Raw genomic sequence first — 21,549 nt, 5'->3', positions numbered from 1 at the left:
AGAAGAGGTAAAGGGCATATATAATAGGAGGCTCTGATAGGGCTGGGGATTCGGAGGATTCCCTGAGAAAGTGAAATGTATTTGGAGTTTGAAGGATCAACTGGATGTTCCCTAGGCAAAGGGCAGACGTTCCAAGCAGAAGAAAAACTGCATCTGTAAAGGCCTGTGGCAGGTCCCTTTAGAATGTGTTCTGGCCAAGGAAGTTCATCATGTTCAGTGCCCTTGAGGAAGGCCGGTTCTGAATTTCCCAGATACCAGATAGATGAAATCCCACTGCCAGGGGCCCATGAGCAGAAGGGGTTTGAGAGGGATGGGAGGCTTTCCAAGGCAAATTCTAACAAATTACAAATAATCTGGAGAGGAGGAAGAGAGGCACCTAAATAAATCAGTTTGGAGTTTTAGAATGACTTGTCCAAAGTTGGCAGGGGGTCAGGTAACCAAGGAGGAATAGTACAGAGCAGCTGGAATACATCAGAAGGGGGTCAGGAATGCCAAAGGACCCGATGAGTTAAGGCTTCTAGAAAATGCTAATCAGCCACAAGGGCCTTTAAAACTGTCTGCAGTAAGAAAAATAAGAAGAGGCATGCTGCTTCTGGCAATATCCAGAGAACGAACACAGTGTCACCACTTCTAGTTTTACGTTCATCTCCTTTATGGAGGAAACAATATAGTATAGCACATGTGGAGTGCTTTTATTATGAGTAGGCCGTGTGCCAAGCACTTTATGTAGATGATTTCATTTTATATCAATGCTATGAAGTTTATCTTCATTTTCTTTATGGCAAAACTAAGACGTGGGGAGCTTAAATAACTTCCCCAGGGTCACAGCAGTTAAGTGGTGGAGCTGGGTTGGGCAATCTGACTATAGTTCTTCAATCCGAACTATCACACTTTGCTGGGAAAGGATGGGCCATATGAGGTGAGAGGGACTGGCCGAGATTCTAGAGGTAGCAGAATCTAGAAGAAGTGATCCGTCACAGAAGGAGAGACCTGAGCTTGCATCCTGGAGTCACTGCATACCAGCTATCGAATTCTGACTTACCTCCCTGACTCCAGTTTCCACATCTGTAAGATGGGAATAAGTTACTTGCACTGTTATATTGGGAATTCAAAATAGGCACAGAAAGCGTTGGCATGGAACATATGCTTAATTAGTAATTGTTTTTATTTTTATTCTAAAAGCAGGGTAAATACCCAAAGCTAGTCTTTTATTTATTTGTTTATTTAACATATGAGAGATATGTGGTCCATGAATGAATGATACGTGGTGTCTTGGTCTATTTTGTGTTGCTATAACAGAATATCACATACTGGGTAATTTATAAAGGAATTTAGGCCAGGCGTAGTGGCTCATGCCTGTAATCCCTGTACTTTGGGAGGCTGAGGCAGGCGGATCACCTGAGGTCAGGAGTTTGAGACCAGCCTGGCCAACATGATGAAACCCCGTCTCTACTAAAAATACAAAAAATTAGGTCAGGCGCAGTGGCTCACACCTATAATCCGAACACTTTGGGAGGCAGAGGCAGGCAGATCACCTGAGGTTGGGAGTTAAAGACCAGCCTGACCAACATGGTGAAACCCGTCTCTACTAAAAATACAAAATTAGCTGGGTGTGGTGGTGCATGCCTGTAATCCCAGCTACTCGGGAGGCTGAGGCAGGATACTCGCTTGAACCTGGGAGGCAGAGGTTACCGTGAGCTGAGATCACGCCATTGCACTCCAGCCTGGGCAACAAGAGCTAAACTCCATCTCAAAAAAAACAAAAACAAAAGAAAGAAAATTAACCAGGCCTCATGGCAGGCGCCGGTAATCCCAGCCACTCAGGAGGCTGAGGTGGAAGAATATCTTGAACCTGGCAGGCGGAGGTTGCAGTGAGACGAGATAGCACCACTGTACTCCAACCTGGGCAACAAGTGTGAAACTCTGTCTCAAAAAAAAAAAAAAAAAAAAAAAGGAGTTTATTTCTTACAGTTCTGGAGGATGGGAAGTCCAAGATTGAGGGGCTGCATCTGGTGAGGGCCATCATGCTGTGTCATCACTTGGCAGAAGGCGTAAGGACAAGAGTGAGGGGAGGAAGGGGGCCAGACTTAACCCTTTATCAGGAACCAACTTGCATGACAACTAACCCACTTCTGTAATAACAGCATTAATCCGGTCATGAGGGTAGCACCCTTCTGACTTAATCACCTCTTAAAGGCCCCACCTCTCAACACTGACATTGGGCATTGAGTTGCCAACACATAAACTTTGGGGGACACATTCAAACACAACGCATGGTGGCCGTGCCCTTGAAGTTAGTCTACAGGGTAAGCATATTTCTTGCCCATGTGTAGAGGATGAAATTAAAAAAAAAAAATACGGGGTAAGCATGTTGATATGGCCCCCCCTTTAACAGTTTCCATGTGACATTTCATGCACTACAGCCTCTCACTGCTCTGAAGCCAGGAGTCAAGCTGAGATTTCCCCTGAGGCCTGGAGAAGCTAGGTGAACTGGCAGAGACCGAAAGTCTAGCTGTCTTTTACTTTTTTGTTGCAATGAGCACATAGACTAGTGAGAATGAGTGTTTCATCCTTACTAATTTATAAACCTAAGCTGTTCAATCTGGCAATTTAAAATTCAGTGACATAAAAAATTCCATTCCTTGGCTGGGTGCGGTGGCTTATCCCTGTAATCCTAGCACTTTGGGAGGCCAAGGTGTGAGGATCGCTTGAGTCCCGGAGTTCCAGACCATCCTGGACACCATGTTGTAAAAAATAAAAAGGCCAGGCGCAGTGGCTCACGCCTGTAATCCCAGCACTTTGGGAGGCCGAGACAGGCAGATCATCTGAGGTCAGGAGTTCGAGACCAGTCTGACCAATATGGCAAAACCACCTCTCTACTAAAAATACAAAAATTAGCCAGGTGTGGTGGCACATGCCTGTAATCCCAGCTACTCGGGAGGTGGAGACAGGAGAATTGCTTGAACCCTGGAGACGGAGGTTGCAGTGAGCTGAGATCATACCAGACAGCACAGATCTAGAACATGTTCATCAGGGCAGGAAGTCCTCTTGGACAGCACTGGATGTTGAGAGCAGACACTTTGACATAGTTGGAAAGCAGAACCACACGGTGATTAAGGGTGAAATGTGTAGCTGATTTCATTTGTGTTTAACACTGTGAAGTGTATCTCCATTAAGCACGGAGGTTTAAGGGGTTAAATGACTTGCCTGGGGCAACAGCAGGCACGTGGGTCACTCAGGCTGGCGCCTGGGATAATCATAGGAGCCGCTTCACTGGGTGGCTGTGAAGATTAGGCCATGTAATATATTCCAGGTGCGTCACACTGTGCTTGTCTCATATTAGACATATCGTAATCTTTCTTTACCCATAAGTTGTATTCCTTTTTTTTTTTTTTTTTTTTTTTTGAGTCAGAGTTTCTCGCTCTTGTTGCCTAGGCTGGAGTGCAGTGGCGCAATCTAGGCTCACTGCAACCTCCACCTCCCGGGTTCAAGCGATTGTCCTGCCTCAGCCTCCTGAGTAGCTGGGATTACAGTCGTATGCCACCACGTCCGGCTAATATTGTATATTTAGTAGAGATGGGGTTTCACCACGTTGGTCAGGCTGGTCTCGAACTCCTGACCTCAAGTGATCCGCCTACGTCGGCCTCCCAAAGTGCTGGGATTACAGGCGTGAGCCACCGTACCAGGCTGTATTCTGTATCAACATATGATTTTGTCCTTTTTGTTTTTTGAGACAGAGTCTTACTCTGTCACCCAGGCTGGAGTGCAATGGTGGGATCTCGGCTCAGTGCAACCTCTGCCTCCTGGGTTCAAGCGATTCTCCTGCCTCAGCCTCCCAAGTAGCTGGGATTACAGGCGCCTGCCACCTCACCCTGCTAATTTTTGTATTTTTGATAGAGATGGGGTTTTACCATGTTGGCCAGGCTGGTCTCGAACTCCTGACCTCAGGTGATCCACCCGCCTCAGCCTCTCAAAGTGCTGGAATTATAGGCATTAGTCTCCGCATCTAGCCTGTTTTGTTTTGTTTTGAGACAAGGTCTTGTTCTGTTGCCCAGGCTGGAGTGCAGTGGCGAGATCATAGCTCACTGCAGTCTGGAACTCATGGGCTCAAGTGACCCTCCTGCCTCAGCCTCTTGTGCAGCTGGGACTATAGGTGTATGCCACCACACTCAGCTAATTTATGTTTTATTTTATTTTGTAGAGACGAGGTCTTACTGTCCTGCCCAGGCTGGTCTTGAACTCCTGGGCTCAATTGATCCTCCTGCCTCAGCCTCCCAAAGTGTTGGGTGTTGGGATTACAGGTGTGAGCCACTGTGCCTGGCCTATTTTGTCCTTGAAAGTTCTTGCTGTGTTGGCCAGGTTGGTCTTGAATTCCTGGGCTCAAGCAATCTTCCTGTGTCCGAAAGTGCTAGGATTACAGGCATAAGCTACCGCTTCTGGCCCAGCATTATTTCTTAAGCCCATCTGCAGGTATTGATACATAGTCTATAGTTTGCTTAACTGTGCCCTGGCTGTTGGGAATTGGGGCTTTGCCTTTTCCCGGTACTATAGATAAGATTACAATGTATTGTCTTGCCTACTGACCAGGCAATAGGTATTGTTACAATTATTTTCATTTTATTTTATTTTTTTTTTGAGATGGAGTCTTGCTCTGTTGCCCAGGCTGGAGTGCAGTGATGTGATCTTGGCTCGCTGCAAGCTCCGCCTCCCAGGTTCACGCCGTTCTCCTGCCTCAGCCTCCTGAGTAGCTGGGACTACAGGTGCCCGCCACCACGCCGTAGTAGAGATGGGATTTCACCGTGTTAGCCAGGATGGTCTCGAACTCCTGACCTCGTGATCCGCCCACCTCGGCCTCCCAAAGTGGTGGGATTACAGGTGTGAGCCACTGTGCTCGGCCACAGTTGTTTTTATTTCTAAGGAAACTGAAACTTAGGGCAATTAATTTGTAAAAATAAAGAAACAGATTGGTAATTTCACATTGGAAAGATGTCTGAGATTTGTTAGTAAATGAAAAAGATGAGTTGCAGGCCAGGTGTGGTGGCTCACACCTGGAATCCCAGCACTCTGGGAGGCCAAGGTGGGTGGATCACTTGAGGTCAGGAGTTTGAGACTAGCCTGGGCAACGTGGTGAAACCCATCTCCACCAAAAAAGTACGAAAATTAACCAGGCGTGGCAGTGCACGCCTGTAGTGCCCAGCTACTTGGGAGGCTGAGGCAGGAGAATTGCTTGAACTTGGGAGGCAGAAGTTGCCATGAGCTGAGATCGTGCCACTACACTCCAGCCTGGGTGATGAGAGCAAGACCCCGTCTCAAAAAAAAAAAAAAAAAGAAAGAAAAAGAAAAAGATGAGTTGCAGAATAACTTGTACGGTTTCTCATTTGTGTGAAGAACATGGTGGGGGTGGCTGTGTGTACACTTAGGAATGCACGGGGTAATAATCATGGAAACGTACTCAGTACTTTATATAATCTCTCCAGATCCTCACAATAGCTCTGTGAAGAAATGATTGCTTAGAGAGGTTAAATTGTCCAGGATCGGGAAGTTGTGGGGCCATCCTTAAACTCAGGACTCTGCTACTCCATCTACCCCATGCACTGGGCTCCTCCCCCTGTCACAGGGATAGTGTTTATCACTGCAGCAGGAATGTACTACCTTCTTCCTATGCACACACACTGTGGAAGGTCCTTCGACATCATGTCATTAGTGGGTTCTTTGCACCTACCCAGTGAGGCAGGCAGTGAGGAGCCGTCAGTCAGGTTTGAGCTTGAGGGCGAATGGATGTGAAGTCTGGACTGGGGATGTCGCCTCTGCCATAGAGAGGTTAGAATGGGTGATGGTTGGGGGTGCTGTTTCAGAATGTGGCCTGTTCTTACTGCTGGGTGACTCGAACAGGGAATGGCTGCTCTGGATACATACTGGGTTCAGGTGCTGAGGTTGACAGTGTTTGGATTATATATCCAGGTGACATACAGAAGGGAGCCTGGGGCAGTGGCTTCAGCTTTGCCTCTTCCCTTACCCAAGGTATGACAAGGAACACCAACCACCTAGAAAGGAAGCAGCTCTTGCCTTCTTGCTGTCATTTCTTTTTTCTTTTCTTTTCTTTTTTTTTTTTTTTTTTGAGATGGAGTTTCACTCTGTCACCCAGGCTGGAGTGAAGTGGGGCTATCTTGGCCCACTGCAACCTCTGCCCGCTGGGTTCAAGTGATTCTCCTGCCTCAGCCTCCTGAGTAGCTGGGATTATAGGTGCCTGCCACCATGCCCAGCTAATTTTTGTGTTTTTAATAGAGACGGGATTTCACCACATTGGCCAGGCTGGTTTCAAATTCCTGACCTCAGGCGATCCGCCTGCCTCGGCCTCCCAAAGTACTGGGATTACAGGTGTGAGCCACTGCGCCCGGCCTCTTGCTGTCATTTCTTTGGATTCATTTATTCTTCTCTGGTAACAAGGTACCCTTGAAGGTTGTTATTCATAGTTTAAGATTAACTAATACAGGCCAGGTACAGCAGCTCATGCCTGTAATCTCTGCTTTGGGAGACTGAGGCGGGAGGATTGCTTGAGGCCAGGAGTTTGAGATCAGCCCGGGCAATGTAGTGAGACCTTATCGCTACAAAAAATAAACATAAAAGAATTAGGGTGGGCGCAGTGGCTCACGCCTGTGATCCTAGCACTTTGGGAGGCCGAGTCAGGTGGATCACCTGAGGTCAGGAGTTCAAGACTAGCCTGACCTTGGCCGGGCGCGGTGGCTCACGCTTGTAATCCCAGCACTTTGGGAGGCCGAGGCGGGCGGATCACGAGGTCAGGAGATCGAGACCACGGTGAAACCCCGTCTCTACTAAAAATACAAAAAATTAGCCGGGCGTGGTGGCGGGCGCCTGTAGTCCCAGCTACTCGGAGAGGCTGAGGCAGGAGAATGGCGTGAACCCGGGAGGCGGAGCTTGCAGTGAGCCGAGATCGCGCCACTGCACTCCAGCCTGGGTGAGGGAGCGAGACTCCGTCTCAAAAAAAAAAAAAAAAAAAAAAAAAAAAAAAAGACTAGCCTGACCAATATGTAGAAACTGCATCTCTACTAAAAATACAAAAATTAGCAAAGTGTGGCAGTGTGCGCCTGTAGTCCCAGCTGCTTGGGAGGCTGAGACAGGAGAATTGCTTGAACCCGGGAGGTGAAGGTTGCAGTGAGCCAAGATCAGCCACTGCACTTCAACCTGGGCAACAGAGCAAGTCTCCCTTTAAAAACAAATAAAAAAAATATTGGGAGGCTGAGGCAGGCGGATCACGAGTTCAAGAGATTGGGAACATCCTGGCCAACATGGTGAAACCCTGTCTCTATTAAAAATACAAAAATTAGCTGGGCATGGTGGTGGGTGCCTGTAATCCCAGCTACTCGGGAGGCTGAGGCAGGAGAAGTGCTTGAACCTGGGAGGCGGAGGTTGCAGTGAGCTGAGATCGCGCCACTGCATTCTAGCCTGGCGACAGAGCAAGACTCCATCTCAAAAATAAATAAATAATTAATTAAATAATTGGGTGTAGTAGTGTGCGCCTGTAGTCCCAGCTACCGAGGAGGCTAAGATGGGAGGATCATTTGAAGTCAGGAGTTTCAGACTGCAGGGAAGTATGATCTTGCCCCTGCATTCCAGCTTGGACAACAGAACAAGACACTATCCTTAAAAAAAAAAAAAAATTAACGAATACAGATCCCACCATAACAATCATTTATTTATTGCTGTGTAACAAATTGCCCCCAAACTTAAAGGCTTAAAACAACAACAAGCATTTATCTCACATTTTTGTGGGCCAGGAATTTGGGAGTGGCTTGGCTGGGTGATTCTGGCTTGGGGCCTCTCCAGAAGTTGCAGTGAAGATGTCAGCCGGGGCTAGCCATCTGACGGGTTGAACCGGGGCTGGAGCATTCGCTTGCAAGATGGCTCACTCACACCTGGCAAGGTGGTGCTGGTTATTGGCAAGAGGCCTCTGTTCCTGTCTAGGTGGGCCCCTCCCAGGATTGCTTAACAACATGGGGACTGTCTTCCCCGAGAGCAATCCAAGAGAGAGAGCAAGCCAGGCAGAAGCTGTTCTTCTTACGACCTAGTCTCGAAGTCCCATAGCATCACTTGTCACATTCTATAAAGTAGAAGTAAGACCGCCACACATTCAAAGGGAGGGTAACGGCTGGGCGCGGTGGCTCATGCCTGTAATCCCAGCACTTTGGGAGGCTCAGGTGGATGGATCACTTGAGGTCAGGAGTTTGAGACCAGCCTGGCCAACATGGTGAAACCCCGTCTCTACTCAAAATACAAAAATTAGACAGGCTTGGTGGTGCATGCCTGTAATCTCAGCTACTGGGAAGCTGAGGCAGGAGAAGTTGAAGCTTGAACCCAGGAGGCGGCGGTTTCAGTGAGCCGAGACCCCACCACTGCACTCCCGCCTGGGCGACAGAGTGAGACTCTGTCTCAAAAAAAAGAAAAAGGGAAGGGAATTAGGTACCACCTTTTGAAGGGATGAGGAAACATCCAAAGCTCATGCACATGGTTTTCCTCATTCATTCTTCCCTCTGACCCACGGATATTTGTTGAATCTCCAGTATGTGCCAGGTAGTCCAGACATAGAGATGAGTAAGATAAATAAGGCTTGATCTCAACCCTCAAGAAGCTTATAGTGCAGGTAGACTAATAGCTATGGTTTGGGTAGTGTTTTACAGCTTAATGAGCACTTTCACTTATGGTCTTATTTAACCTTCCCAGTACCCCATGTGATCACCAGAACTGGTTATATCCCTATTTTCTATCTCATCTGGGTTTTAGGCAATGAGGGCTTTTCTTACATTGATACACCTTACATGATAGAACTTGACTTTGATCCCAGCGATTTTTGCCTATAAATCCCTTGCACTTTTTTCCTACCCCAGGCTGTGTTCCTTGTGGCTGCTTTGTCATCCCTGTCCTGCAGATGAGGAAGCTGAGGCTGCAGTTACTGAACAGCTCTTGACACTTTAATTCCTGGATTTTTTTCACCATACTGAGCTGCCCTCGGGGATGGACTCTCCTAAGTACTCCATTGACAGTGGCTGTCATGTTTCTTCTTGCAGAAAGCTCTGGGTGTGCGGCAGTACCATGTGGCCTCAGTCCTGTGCCAACGGGCCAAGGTGGCGATGAGCCACTTTGAACCCAACGAGTACATCCACTATGACCTGCTAGAGAAGAACATTAACATTGTTCGCAAACGGTAAGGCTGCAGATCGGAGGCTGTGACTGCTCAAGGGCACTGCGTCTGCTGCCTGCCCCTGTCAGGCAGAGAAGGAGGTATTTCGTGAAGGATGGTTGGTGATAGTGGCAGGGTCAGGGTATTCAGGGTACAAAGGTTTCTGCTGAGGAAAGGCATTCCAGATCAGTGGTGTAACTTCTGCCCTTTCTGCCAAGGGAGAATCTGTGTTACCAGGAAATCTCTAGATGTGAACCACAGCCAGGTCTCAGGGACACTTTGGTGCTATAACCTGAACCTCCCAACCTTGTCAGGGCAGGCTTCTGACCCTCGGCTTGCCCTCTGGAAGCCACGGGGCCCCGTGCCTGGAGAATCATCTTCTATTTCCTCTTCAGTGCACAGGCACAGAGGAGAGCTCTGGTCTGAGACCCAGAAGATAAACTAAGATGGGACCTTTTTTTTTTTATTTATTTTATTGATATATATATTTGAGGCAGAGTCTCGCCCTATTGCCCAGACTGGAGTGCAGTGGTGCAATCTTGGCTCACTGCAACCTCTGCCTCCCAGGTTGGAACGATTCTTGTGCCTCAACTTCCTGAGTAGCTGCAATTACAGGCACCTGCCACCACACCTGGCTCATTTTTGTAGTTTTGGTAGAGATGGGGTTTTGCCATGTTGCCCAGGCTGGTCTCGAATTCCTGAGCTCAAGCAATCTGCCTGCCTCGGCTTTCCAAAGTCCTGGGATTATAGACGTAAGCCACTGCGCCTGGCCTATTTTATTTTATGATTTTGTGTTAAGTTATTTTATTTTTTGAGACAGAGTCTCACTCTGGTCCAGGCTAGAATACAGTGGTGCAGTCTTGGCTCACTGCAACCTCCGCCTCCCAGGTTCCAGCAATTCTCCTGCCTCAGCCTCCACAGTAGCTGGGACTACAGGGGCGCACCACCATGCCTGGCTAATTTTTTGTATTTTTGTAGAGATGGGGTTTCATCATGTTGGCCAGGCTGGTCTCAAATCCTGACCTCAGGTGATCCACCTGCCTCAGCCTCCCAAAGTGCTGGGATTACAGGCGTGAGCCACTGCACCTGGCCTTTTTTTTTTTTAAATTAATAAAAAATTTAAAAGACGGGGCTGCCCAAGCTGGTCTTGAACTCCTGGGCTCAAGTGATCCTCCTGCCTTTGGCCTCCCAAAGTGTTGGGATTACAGGCCTGAGCCACTGTGCCCAGCAAGAGGTTCGCTTTGAGATAACTTGACAACAGAATATTATTCACCATTTAGTTTTTGCATTAAACAATTAATAACAACAACAAAATACCCTTTAAGGCACTGGAAGTTTTTTAGTTTTAATTTTATCGTTAAAATTGGCAACTACAACAATATTTTTCCTTGCTTACTTTTATTCCAACCTTGCTTTGCAACCAGAAAAGTCCAATAACTTTTTTCTTTTTTTTTTCAAAGTCCAATAACTTTTAACATTTTCCAGATTAGTACAGACGAGGTGATTGTTCTCTGTTTTCTTTTTTTTTTTTTGAAACGGAGTCTTGCTTTGTCGCCCAAGCCGGCTGGAGTACAGTGGTGCGATCTCGGCTCACTGCAACCTCTGCCTCCCAGGTTCAAGTGATTCTCCTGCCTCAGCCTCCCGAGTAGCTGGGACTACAGGCGCCCGCCACCACGCCCAGCTAATTTTTGTGTTTTTAGTAGAGACGGGGTTTCGCCATGTTAGCCAGGATGGTCGCAGTCTCCTGACCTTGTGATCCACCCGCCTCGGCCTCCCAAAGTGCTGGGATGACAGGTGTGAGCCACCCACCTGGCCTGTTCTCTGTTTTCATTGTTGCCACAGAGCAGGTCTCAACAAGGTGGGGGGTGGCCAGTTTTGTCCTCTAGGGCCCATTTGGTGATGTCTAGAGATGTTTTTGGTTGTCATAACTTGGCTGGGGTTGGGACTTACTGTTACCCAATGGGTAACCAGGAATACTACCAAGCATCCTACAGCGCACAGGGCAGCCCCACAACAAAAGAATCCTCCAGCCCAAATAGGTTCATAGTGCCCTGGCTGAGAAACCCTGACATGGAGAAAGAGGGCAGAGGTGAGGTTATGCTAAAAAGAATTATATTCTAGCCAGGTGTGGTAGCCCATGCCTGTAATCCGGGCACTTCGGGAGGCCAAGGCAGGTGGATCACTTAAGATCAGTAGTTTGAGACCAGCCTGGCCAACATGGTGAAACACCGTGTCTACTAAAAATGCAAAAAAATTAGTCAGGCATGGTGGCAAGCGCCTGTAATCCCAGCTACTTGGGAGGCTGAGGCAGGAGAACCACTTGAACCCAGGAGGTGGATGTTGCAGTGAGCTGAGACCACACCACAGCACTCCAGCCAGAGTGGTGTCTCTGGTGACAGAGGAAGAGACTCTGGCTCAAAAAATAAAAATAAAAATAAAAAAAGCATTCTATTCTAAGAATTTTTTAGAAGGCCAAGGGACTTGCTGGGCAACTTCTCTTCCACCTTGTGTCTCTAACAGAAGAGGTCTAAGTCTGTTCTTGAGAACTGGATCTGTGTCATCTGGAGAGCAGAGGGACAGATGGATACGAAGACCCATTTTGTCATCCTCAGTTAATCCTCAGGGACATTCAATGATGAACCCATCCTAAAGCTTCAGCATTGTTGAGCTTTTTTATATAGCTTCAATCATTTGCTTCCAAGGTCTTGGGTTTTTAAGCCCATGTGCTATTTTTTGTCTCCCTCGGGGCCCAGAAGGAGGGGCTGTGAGTCATTGCCCGTACACCAGCCTTGGCGGTGCTGCCGCAATCGGCGCAGGCTGTACCTCAGGCTAGTGCTATTTTTATTCATAGAGATGCTCAGAGTCTCCAGTTGGTCTGCTGTTGCCAGCAGATCCAGCATCTTAGGGAACTTTTTTTTGTTTTTTTTGAGGTAGGGTCTTGCTCTGTTACCCAGGCTGGAGTGCAGTGGTTCGATCATGGCTCACTGCAGCCTTGACCTTCTGGGGTCAATCCATCCTCCCACCTCAGCTTTCCCAGTATCTGGGACTATAGGCACATGCCACCATGCCTGGCTTCTTTTTATGTTTTTTGTAGAGGTGGAGTTTTGCCATGTTGCCCAGGCTAGTCTCAAACTCCTGGACTCAAGTGATCTGTCCGCCTCGGCCTCCTAAGTGCTAGGATGACAATTGTGAGCTACCACACCCAGCCGGGAACTCTTACTTTGAAGAGGTTGGGTAAACTTGGGGGTGAGGGACTGGAACCTAGCTTGCAGAAGGAAGTCTCTCTGCCTTCTCAGCATGCATATTGATGATAACAATAATGATAACTGAGAAAGGACGAGGTGGCTCACACCTGTAATCCCAGCTCTTCCGGAAGATCATGTGAGCCTAGGAGTTCAAGACCAGCCTGATTAATATAGTGAAAACCCATTTCTACAAAAATAAAATAAATAAATAAATAAATAAAATTAGCCAGTGTGGCGGTACATGCCTATAATCCCAGTTACTCAGAGGCTGAGGTGGGAGGATCGCTTGAGCCTGAAAGGTAGAGGCTGCAGTGAGCTACGATTGTGCCAGTACACACCAGCCTGGGTGACAGAACAAGACCTGTCTCAAAATAATAATAATAATGAAAATGGAACATTCACCATGTGCCGGCCCCATTCCAGGTTCCAGTGTGGAGAGACCGGGTAGATTAGCATCAGGAGCACAGCCATAGGGCCACACTGCTGCCTCTTCATGGTCCAGCTGTGCCCCTCACTGGCTTTCGTGGTCTGGAGCAAAGCTACTCTGTCCCTCTGTGCTGCAGCTTCCTCATCTGTACTATGAGGATAAAATGAGTTTTATACATGAAAATACTTAGGATATTGCTGAGCTGAAAGTAAATGCTATGATAACACTGTTCTCTAGTGACAGAAAGCCAATCAGTGGTGGCAAAGGGGCGGGAGGGAGTTACCAAGGGGTGGGGAAACTCGAAGGAGAGATGGTCAGTATCTTGATTGTGGTGCTGGTTTCACAGGTGTATACCGTGTCAAAACTTAGCAAATTGTGTACCTTAAATATGCAGTTTATTGTATGCCAATTATACCTCAATAAAGCTGTTTAAAAATGAAGCGCTATAGAAGTGGAAGCTGTTATCTCATCCCAGCGCAAGCCCTGGTATTTAGACATGGGCTGGCTGAGCTGAGGAGAGCAGTTGCTTATCTTGTTAAATAGCAGCTTCAGTAATAGGTCAGGTTTGGGCTTTTTTGTTTTTTGTTTGTTTGTTTGTTTTTATTAGAGACAGCCTCTCAATCACGGCTCACTGCAGCCTTCATCTCCTGGGCTTAAGTGATCCTCCTGCCTCAGCCTCCTGCGTAGGTGGGACTACAGGCACGCATCACCCTGCCTGGCTCATTCTTTTTTTTTTTTTTTTTTTTTGAGATGGAGTCTTGCTCTGTTGCCCAGGCTGGAGTGCAGTGGTGCTATCTCAGCTCACTGCAAGCTCCGCCTCCCAGATTCACGCCATTCTCCTGCCTCAGCCTCCTGAGTAGCTGGGACTACAGGTGCCCACCACCACACCCGGCTAAGTTTTTTGTATTTTTAGTAGAGACAGGGTTTCACCGTGTTAGCCAGGATGGTCTCGATCTCCTGACCTCATGATCTGCCCGCCTCGACCTCCCAAAGTGCTGATATTACAGGCGTGAGCCACCACATCTGCTCTCATTCTGTTTTTTATAGAGACAAGGTCTCACTCTGTTGCCCAGGCTGATCTTGAACTGGCCTCAAGTGATCCTCCTGCTTTGGTCTCCCAAAATGCTAGGATTACAGGCGTGAGCCACCACACCAGGCCCCCAGGTCAGAGTTAAACTCAGAGCTTCTGACTCCCAGTCTGAAACTTTTTTCTTGGCCTCAAACAATAGGACAGAGCCTGTCAGGTGTGTGTCGAACTGTGCTCTTCCCTAGGAAGGAAGTCTCAAGCTTGGCCTAGGCTTTGAGAATTCTGGGGGGCAGAGCATGAGGTCCCAAAGGGGCTGTTGTGGCAGGCAGGGCGGCCACAACAGCCCCTTTGCTCTGTTGTGTGGGTGCAGCTGGGAGTCAGCCGGAACGTTGAGCCTGGTGGGGAGAGTGGACCTGCGCAGAGCTCAGTCTAGATGGCTGGGAGGCTTGTGGGGAGAAGACGGTTGAGTCCTAACAGGGCCAGACCCCAGGGCAGGTTTGGACTGCCATTTTGGCTCTGATGAGGAAGGGAGGGGTGGGGCCTCCGGGGAAATGAGGTCTAGGAAGAGGAGGAGCTGTGAGAGGCCAGTGGCAGTGACCGGGTCTCTGTTCTTGAAAACCGACAGATACTCCTGTCTATGTCTGGAGCTAATGGGCAAAGCCTTAGCGTCATAGTTGGGTAGCCAGGCATCCCAGGCCTGAGGTGTGGAGGGTTGTAGATGGCGGACAGGGTGGACAGGTGAAGGGGATGCTGGTCCTGATTCCCTGTGCCTTAGTGGGGCTGAGGGCAGAGAGGGAAGTAGCGAAATCTAGCTGTGAACTTGGTCACTCTGCTGAGCCTGTTTCTTGGTTGTTGTTAAATGGCAGGAATGATGAGATATGCATGTTGCGGGGACTTAGTAGATAGTAGGAATTACGATGCTGGGAAAGCCAGGATCCTTTGAAAAGAACCAACGCTGCCCTCTTGTGATGTTGTCATTCACTTACTCATCAAGTAATTGTGGAGCACCTAACAAGTGCCAGGTGCTGCGGGAGGTGAGGAGGTCGTGCAGTGAGCAGGACCCAGCAGTCCCCACCCAAGTGGAACGTTGAGGTCCTGAGTTCAGGCCCCCTGTCCCTGGCCACTGTTGAGGTTGCCACATGGACTGAGAGGGAGAGGCAGGGCGGGAGGAGGCCGTGCAGCTGGCACCAGGCCACCCTTTTGCTCTTCTCCCCACAGATTGAACCGGCCGCTGACCCTCTCAGAGAAGATCGTGTATGGACACCTGGATGACCCGGCCAGCCAGGAAATTGAGCGGGGCAAGTCGTACCTGCGGCTGCGGCCGGACCGTGTGGCCATGCAGGATGCGACGGCCCAGATGGCCATGCTCCAGTTCATCAGCAGCGGGCTGCCCAAGGTGGCCGTGCCGTCCACCATCCACTGTGACCACCTGATTGAGGCCCAGGTTGGGGGCGAGAAAGACCTGCGCCGGGCCAAGGTGAGCGGAAGGTGGCCTTGGGGGCGGGCAGGTGGGCAAGACTGGGCGAGAGACCTCACTTTCACACTGGAGCAAACCAGGGCATCACCTCCAAATTCTCACAACTCTTTGGATTTGTCTGCTTTTAAAACTTGATTTTGCTTTTTTCTCTTTCTAAAAATACCACTTGCTCATTATGTTAAAAAATACAAGGCCGGGCATGGTGGCTCACGCTTGTAATCCCAGCACTTTGGGAGGCCGAGGCAGGCGGATCACGAGGTCAGGAGATCGAGACCACAGTGAAACCCCCGTCTCTACTAAAAATACAAAAAATTAGCCAGGCATGGTGGCGGGCGCCTGTAGTCCCAGCTACTCGGAGAGGCTGAGGCAGGAGAATGGCGTGAACCCGGGAGGCGGAGCTTGCAGTGAGCCGAGATTGTGCCACTGCACTCCAGCCTGGGCGACAGAGCGAGACTCCGTCTCAAGGAAAAAAAAAAATACAGAGGAAGCCTAAAGAAAGTAAAAATCATCCTTGACCTTACCACACTGCAGGTCCTTTTTCCGTCCCGTTGGAAGATGATGTGGATCCTGCCAGGTGCTCTGGAAGGGGCCATGCAGGCCTCCCTGTCTGCCTAAGCAGTGAGGGGCGCATCTTAGCATAGTTTGCCAGCATCCCATTTGCACCCACTCCTCTCCTCTGACCCTCCAAGGACCCTGTCCGGGAGGTAGGCGTGCTAGGGTCACTGTTTGTAAATTTGAGGCGGCAGTGGCATCATACTTGAGTTCTGTAATTAACATGAGGGCACGATTAGGGCTCAGTGCTGATCCTGGCTCCCACTCTGGTGCTCTCTCACTGAGGAGCCTCCTTTGGGGGCCATTCTTCTGTGAGTTTTGCTTAACTACATGGGGGTGGCTGTATGCCACGCTGAAGGCTTTTCCCCCACCCTTCTATGAAATCGAGTTCCTGCTTCTTCTCCCAGGCTCAGCTTGTGGGACCTTTGTGTCAGCCTGCTCTTGGCAACAGCGGGCCTCTCTCTCCCAGCTCTGGGCCTCCCCACTCTCCGGCCCCTGCAGTGGGAGTGGGTCCCCCTCACGGGGAGGGGCGTTGGCAGGACCTGAATGCTGGCAGGGCTGCGGCCTGTGGGCATGTGATTGAAAGTGCTCCGGCTCCCGGGGTCAGCATGGCTCAAAGCCTCCCAGCCCCATGGGAAACACTCAGGGCGGCGCTCTCACTCAGGCCCTCTCTTCCACCATGGCCCCCTGGTGGTATCCTGGCTCCACAGTGGCTCTTTCCACTCAGCTGAAAGGACAGTCCTGCCTGCCGGCCGGCGGTTTCCACATTAGCAACAACACTGGTGGGGGTAATGTTACAGGAGCTCCCACAGTGCTGGGAGCTGCACATGGCCAGGAACGTGGGTCCTCTTCAGCCCTGGGGACAGCTGCTCACAGCAGGGCTACTACCTTCCGGGGCTGGCTTTCTGCTTGCTTTATGGGCTCAGAGTCAATCTTCTGGAGAAGAGATTCACAGTCATAGGATTCAGAGCTCATTCCCTCATGCGTTCAACAAACTGAACGTTCTTTATGTGCCAGGCACTGGGCTAGGTACTGAGGTTCAGTGTGAACAAGTCAGGCAGGGGCCCTGCCTTCAGGGATCTGCTTGTGGGTGTGGACGCTAAACAATGGCTGAGGTAGGTAACTGCAGATCTGGGTATGTGTTAGGAAGGGAAAGTGCGGGACTTGGTCAGTATAAAAAAGAGGTCTAGCCGGGCGCGGTGGCTCACGCCTGTAATCCCAGCACTTTGGGAGGCCGAGGTGGGCGGATCACGAGGTCAGGAGATTGAGACCACGGTGAAACCCCGTCTCTACTAAAAATACAAAAAAATCAGCCGGGCATGGTGGCGGGCGCCTGTAGTCCCAGCTACTCGGAGGGGCTGAGGCAGAAGAATGGCGTGAACCCGGGAGGCGGAGCTTGCAGTGAGCCGAGATTGTGCCACTGCACTCCAGCCTGGGAGACAGAGCGAGACTCCGTCTCAAAAAAAAAAAAAAAAAAGAGGTCTAATTTAGATGCTGGGGGAAAGAGAGAGCTTCTTTGAGGATGTGACAGATAACCTGGGGACTGAACATATGAGTTGCATTGACTGGAGGAAGAACATGCTAGAAAGAACAGCATTTGCAAAGGCCCTGGGGCAGGAAGAAACTTGATGCTTTTGTGGAAGTGAGAGGGGGCCTGTAGTGCTGGAGTTCTCTGTGTTTGGAAGAGCGGATGGTATGAGGTGGGCAGGGGCAGCCAGGAACTCCAGGGCTGTGGGAACACTATGGTCACCATCCTCAGAGTCCTAGAACGGTTTAAGCGGGGAAAGAATATGGTCTTTTTTATTTTGAGACAGAGTCTTGCTCTATCCTCCAGGCTGGAGTGCAGTGACACAATCTCGGCTCACTGCAATCTCAGCTCACTGCAACCTCCGCCTCCGGGGTTCAGGCGATTCTCATGCCTCAGCCTCCTGAGTAGCTGGGATTACAGGCATCCACCACCATACCTGGCTAATTTTCGTATTTTTACTAGAGACAGGGTTTCACCACGTTGGCCAGGCTGGTTTCAAACTCCTGACTTCAGGTGATCCACCCACCTCAGCCTCCCAAAGTGCTGGGATTACAGGCGTGAGCCACCACGCCCGGCCTAGAATACGGTCATTTTTACGTGTATTTGTAAAGTGTCCCTCTGGCTAAGGCTCAGAGAGGCAGTGACCTGTCTAGGGTCACAGAACAAGAGATGGATCCAGGCTGAGTCCAGGCTGAGACTCTGGCACCAGTCTGGGGTCCTCCCACACCCCTTCCTCACACTTAACACAGACGTATAGTCACATGCTCCCAGACACGACCACAAGTCACGTGCGCCCAGACACGACCACAGCCTGCTGTCCTGGATACCAATTTCATAAGTGACCGATTTGTAAATGAAAAAGCCAGTGTATTAATTATTAATTGGAAAGAGACTGCTCTGGAAACCCACGTTCTTTGCCATTCTCTTACCTGGGGGAACCCAGTAGGCCTTCAGCGGACGCACACTGGTCTGGAGTCTCAGTGAAGGGGTGTGTGCTTTGAGTGTATCTTATCAAGGGTCCGAGGGCACTGGCTGGGGTCCCTTCTCTGAAGCATCGCTCTCCCATGCCAGAGGCTGGCAGGTCCCATTTCCTAGTTCCTCCTTTGAGACTCAGTAGAGTCCACCAGAGTCCCACCCTTTTGTTACTGGGGTCAGTCTCACTGACCCTACACAGGGACCTCCCATGTCTTCCAGATAAATCCTGGCCTCACATCTGCTGTGCAGTGGGCCCTTACCTGTCCCTCAAGGAAGCTTCCTTCAGATTACAGGCAGGATGGCCACAGCCCGCGCCATCATTTCGTTTTGCTGAAACCTCCTTTTCAGAACTGGTCCATTCAACAGCCGTCCATCTGGGCCCATCAAACACATTACCAAGAATTCAGCACTTCCGACAGTCAGACACCAGTCCAGGGAGCTCTCTCAGGTGTCGTCTAAGTCTGGGATCTCCAGCAAGTTATTTCAAAAAAAGCCTCAGGGGTTTTTGTTTTGTTTTGTTTTGAGACAGGGTCTTGCCCTGTCGCTCAGGCTGGAGCGTAGTGGTACGATCTCAGCTCATTGCAGCCTTGAACTCCCGGGCTCAAGTGATCTTCCTGCCTCGGTCCCCAAGTAGCTGGGACCACAGGTGCACAGCTAATTTTTATTTATTTTATTCTTATTTTTATTTTTTGAGACAGTCTCGCTCTGTCTCCTAGGCTGGAGTGCAGTGGCACGATCTCGGCTCACTGCACCCTTTGTCTCCCAGGTTCAACCAATTCTCGTGCCTCAGCCTCCCGAGTAACTGGAATTACAGGTGTGTGCTACCACGCCTGGCTAGTTTTTGTATTTTTAGTAGAGACAGGGTTTCGCCATGTTGGCCAGGCTGGTCTTGAACTCCTGACCTCAAGTGATCTGCCTGCCTCAGCCTCCCAAAGTGTTGGGATTACAGGTGTGAGCCACTGCACCCAGCCACTGTGCCTAGGCCAGGGCCTGCCTCTGCACTGCTGGCCTCAGCTGGGGACTTGAGTGCCACAGGCACTCTTGGCAATTATTTAGACTAGTCCCTTCTCCAGATAAGGAAACTGAGACCCAGACCAGGGCAGGGACTTGTTCCAGACCCACCACCCTGGCCAGGTGTCACAGAACTGGGGCTCCATCTCTGCTCCCCTGTCTTTCTCTCTGGCACTGCTAGCGGAGACTGGGCCAACATCCAAGCTCTTTGGAATTATTTTTAGAAGGTCTCGAAGAGAGGGCCTATCTCCAGTGCCAGCATTTCAGAGTCAGAAGGGAGACTGGTGGGGTGGGGAGGGCTTGGTGAGGGTCACCTGGACACAAACCATGTTGCTAACGCCCAATTATTGATTTGTCTCAATAGGACATCAACCAGGAAGTTTATAATTTCCTGGCAACTGCAGGTGCCAAATATGGCGTGGGCTTCTGGAAGCCTGGATCTGGAATCATTCACCAGGTAAAGCTGGGCTCAGCCTGCCGTCCCAAGGGCCCAAGCCAGAGAGTATGTACCAGGCCTATGGGGGGAGGGGGTTCGAGGCCCAGCGGGGCTGAGGGGAACTGGATGACATCTCCATCAGCTCTTATGCTCTTCCTCCTTTGTTTTGAAACTGATTTTCATTATGTCATTACACGTTCTCATCTTCTGGGTGAGAAGTTAAAATAATCCCTCCTAACCACCCAGGTAACCAGCATTTTAAGTGCGACATGTTTCTTTCCACATTGTCTTCGGGGTGTGTACTCAAGCATTTCTATTCCCATAAACTCTCATACAGAACATGGTATTATTTTGGTTTTTTTCACAAGTGTCACCCCTTGTAGCAAGTGTCACTGATATTTGATGAGCCCATACTGTGTGTCAGGTACTAGGCTGAGCACTTGAAAGATACTCGCCTTGCCCTGTGAAGTAGGTGCTTTTACTGTCCACACCCTACAGAGGAGGCAGCTGAGGCACAGAGATGTTAACGTTCTTGCCCAGGGACACCTAGCTGGCTTACTGTGGAGCCAGGACCTGTGGGCAGGAGGGCTGGTCTGGAGCGAGTGCCCCATGCCACCGTGCTGCTCTGCCGCCTCCCTCGCCCCCAGAGCTCTTTCTGCTTCTGCACGTGGCGCTCGGATTTCTTTTTGGCTCCTTCATGGTGTTCTGTAGGGTGGAGGTACCATAGGTCATGTGGCCATGTCAGCCAGGGGCTCTTCTGAGGTGTCCCAAGGATGGATCTTCTTTTGGTGGACAGTTGGACAGTTATGTCTCTGGAAGTGCAAGTGTGAACGTGTATATTCTGGGGAGGTGGGTGCTTCCCTTTCTTCCAAGGGCACTGTTAGGGACCACTGACCTAGTTTGTGTCCATTTACATCCACCCTGTATGTATGAAACCTGCCTCTTCGCATCTTTACAAGGTGGCCCTTCCCCCCACCTCCATCCCAGACCTCACTGTCCGGGCCTCCTCAGGATGTGCTGAGTCAGGCTATAAGCTGACCCCGCATGGGCTCCCAGCAGTGCCCCGCTCTGAAACCAGAGCCAGCAGGGGATCACTCCTCTGCCCTGCCCAACCGTCACTCTTGCCAGGAAGGGGCTGTGTGGAATGGCTGTTTGCAGCGGCCTGTGGGGACTAGAAAGCCCCTCTCTGCAGCAGGGTTAGGGAGTCAGGTGGACCCAGCCTTGGCCTTCTGTTACAAAGGGCACTGCAATGCAGGTGTCTCCCGTTCTACCTCAGTACAAATGCCCAGGCCTTTATGGCAGCTCCTGGGCCAAAATTTGGAACCGTGAGTGATGGCAGCTCACATCTGCCACCGGCTAGCTGCTAAGCATACAGCCTTGTGTGTTTGTTTCTTTAAAAAGAAAATGCGCCGGGCGCGGTGGCTCACGCCTGTAATCCCAGCACTTTGGGAGGCCGAGGCGGGCGGATCACGAGATCAGGAGATCGAGACCATCCTGGCTAACACGGTGAAACCCCATCTCTACTAAAAATACAAAAAATTAGCCGGGCGCGGTGGCGGGCGCCTGTAGTCCCAGCTACTCGGGAGGCTGAGTCAGGAGAATGGCGTGAACCCAGGAGGCGGAGCTTGCAGTGAGCCGAGATCGCGCCACTGCACTCTGGCCTGGGCGAAAGAAC

The 21,549-nt window shown here is 50.1% G+C and overlaps 1 protein-coding gene across 1 annotated transcript in view; it reads left to right on the top strand.

Moving 5' to 3' along the window:
• ACO2 (aconitase 2) overlaps positions 1-21,549 on the top strand; it is a 61,532-nt gene that overhangs the window by 24,369 nt on the left and 15,614 nt on the right. Inside the window, exons 2-4 of the mRNA XM_003264802.4 lie at positions 9,084-9,220; positions 15,114-15,372; positions 19,803-19,895. Of these exons, the coding sequence (XP_003264850.2) occupies positions 9,084-9,220; positions 15,114-15,372; positions 19,803-19,895 (489 nt within the window). The remainder of the gene's footprint in view (positions 1-9,083; positions 9,221-15,113; positions 15,373-19,802; positions 19,896-21,549) is intronic.

The sequence above is a fragment of the Nomascus leucogenys genome, chromosome 7b (genome assembly GCF_006542625.1).
Source record: "Nomascus leucogenys isolate Asia chromosome 7b, Asia_NLE_v1, whole genome shotgun sequence".
Lineage (NCBI taxonomy): Eukaryota > Metazoa > Chordata > Mammalia > Primates > Hylobatidae > Nomascus > Nomascus leucogenys.
The sequence above is the reverse complement of the archived record's forward strand: the minus strand, read 5'-3'. Positions and strand labels throughout refer to the sequence as shown.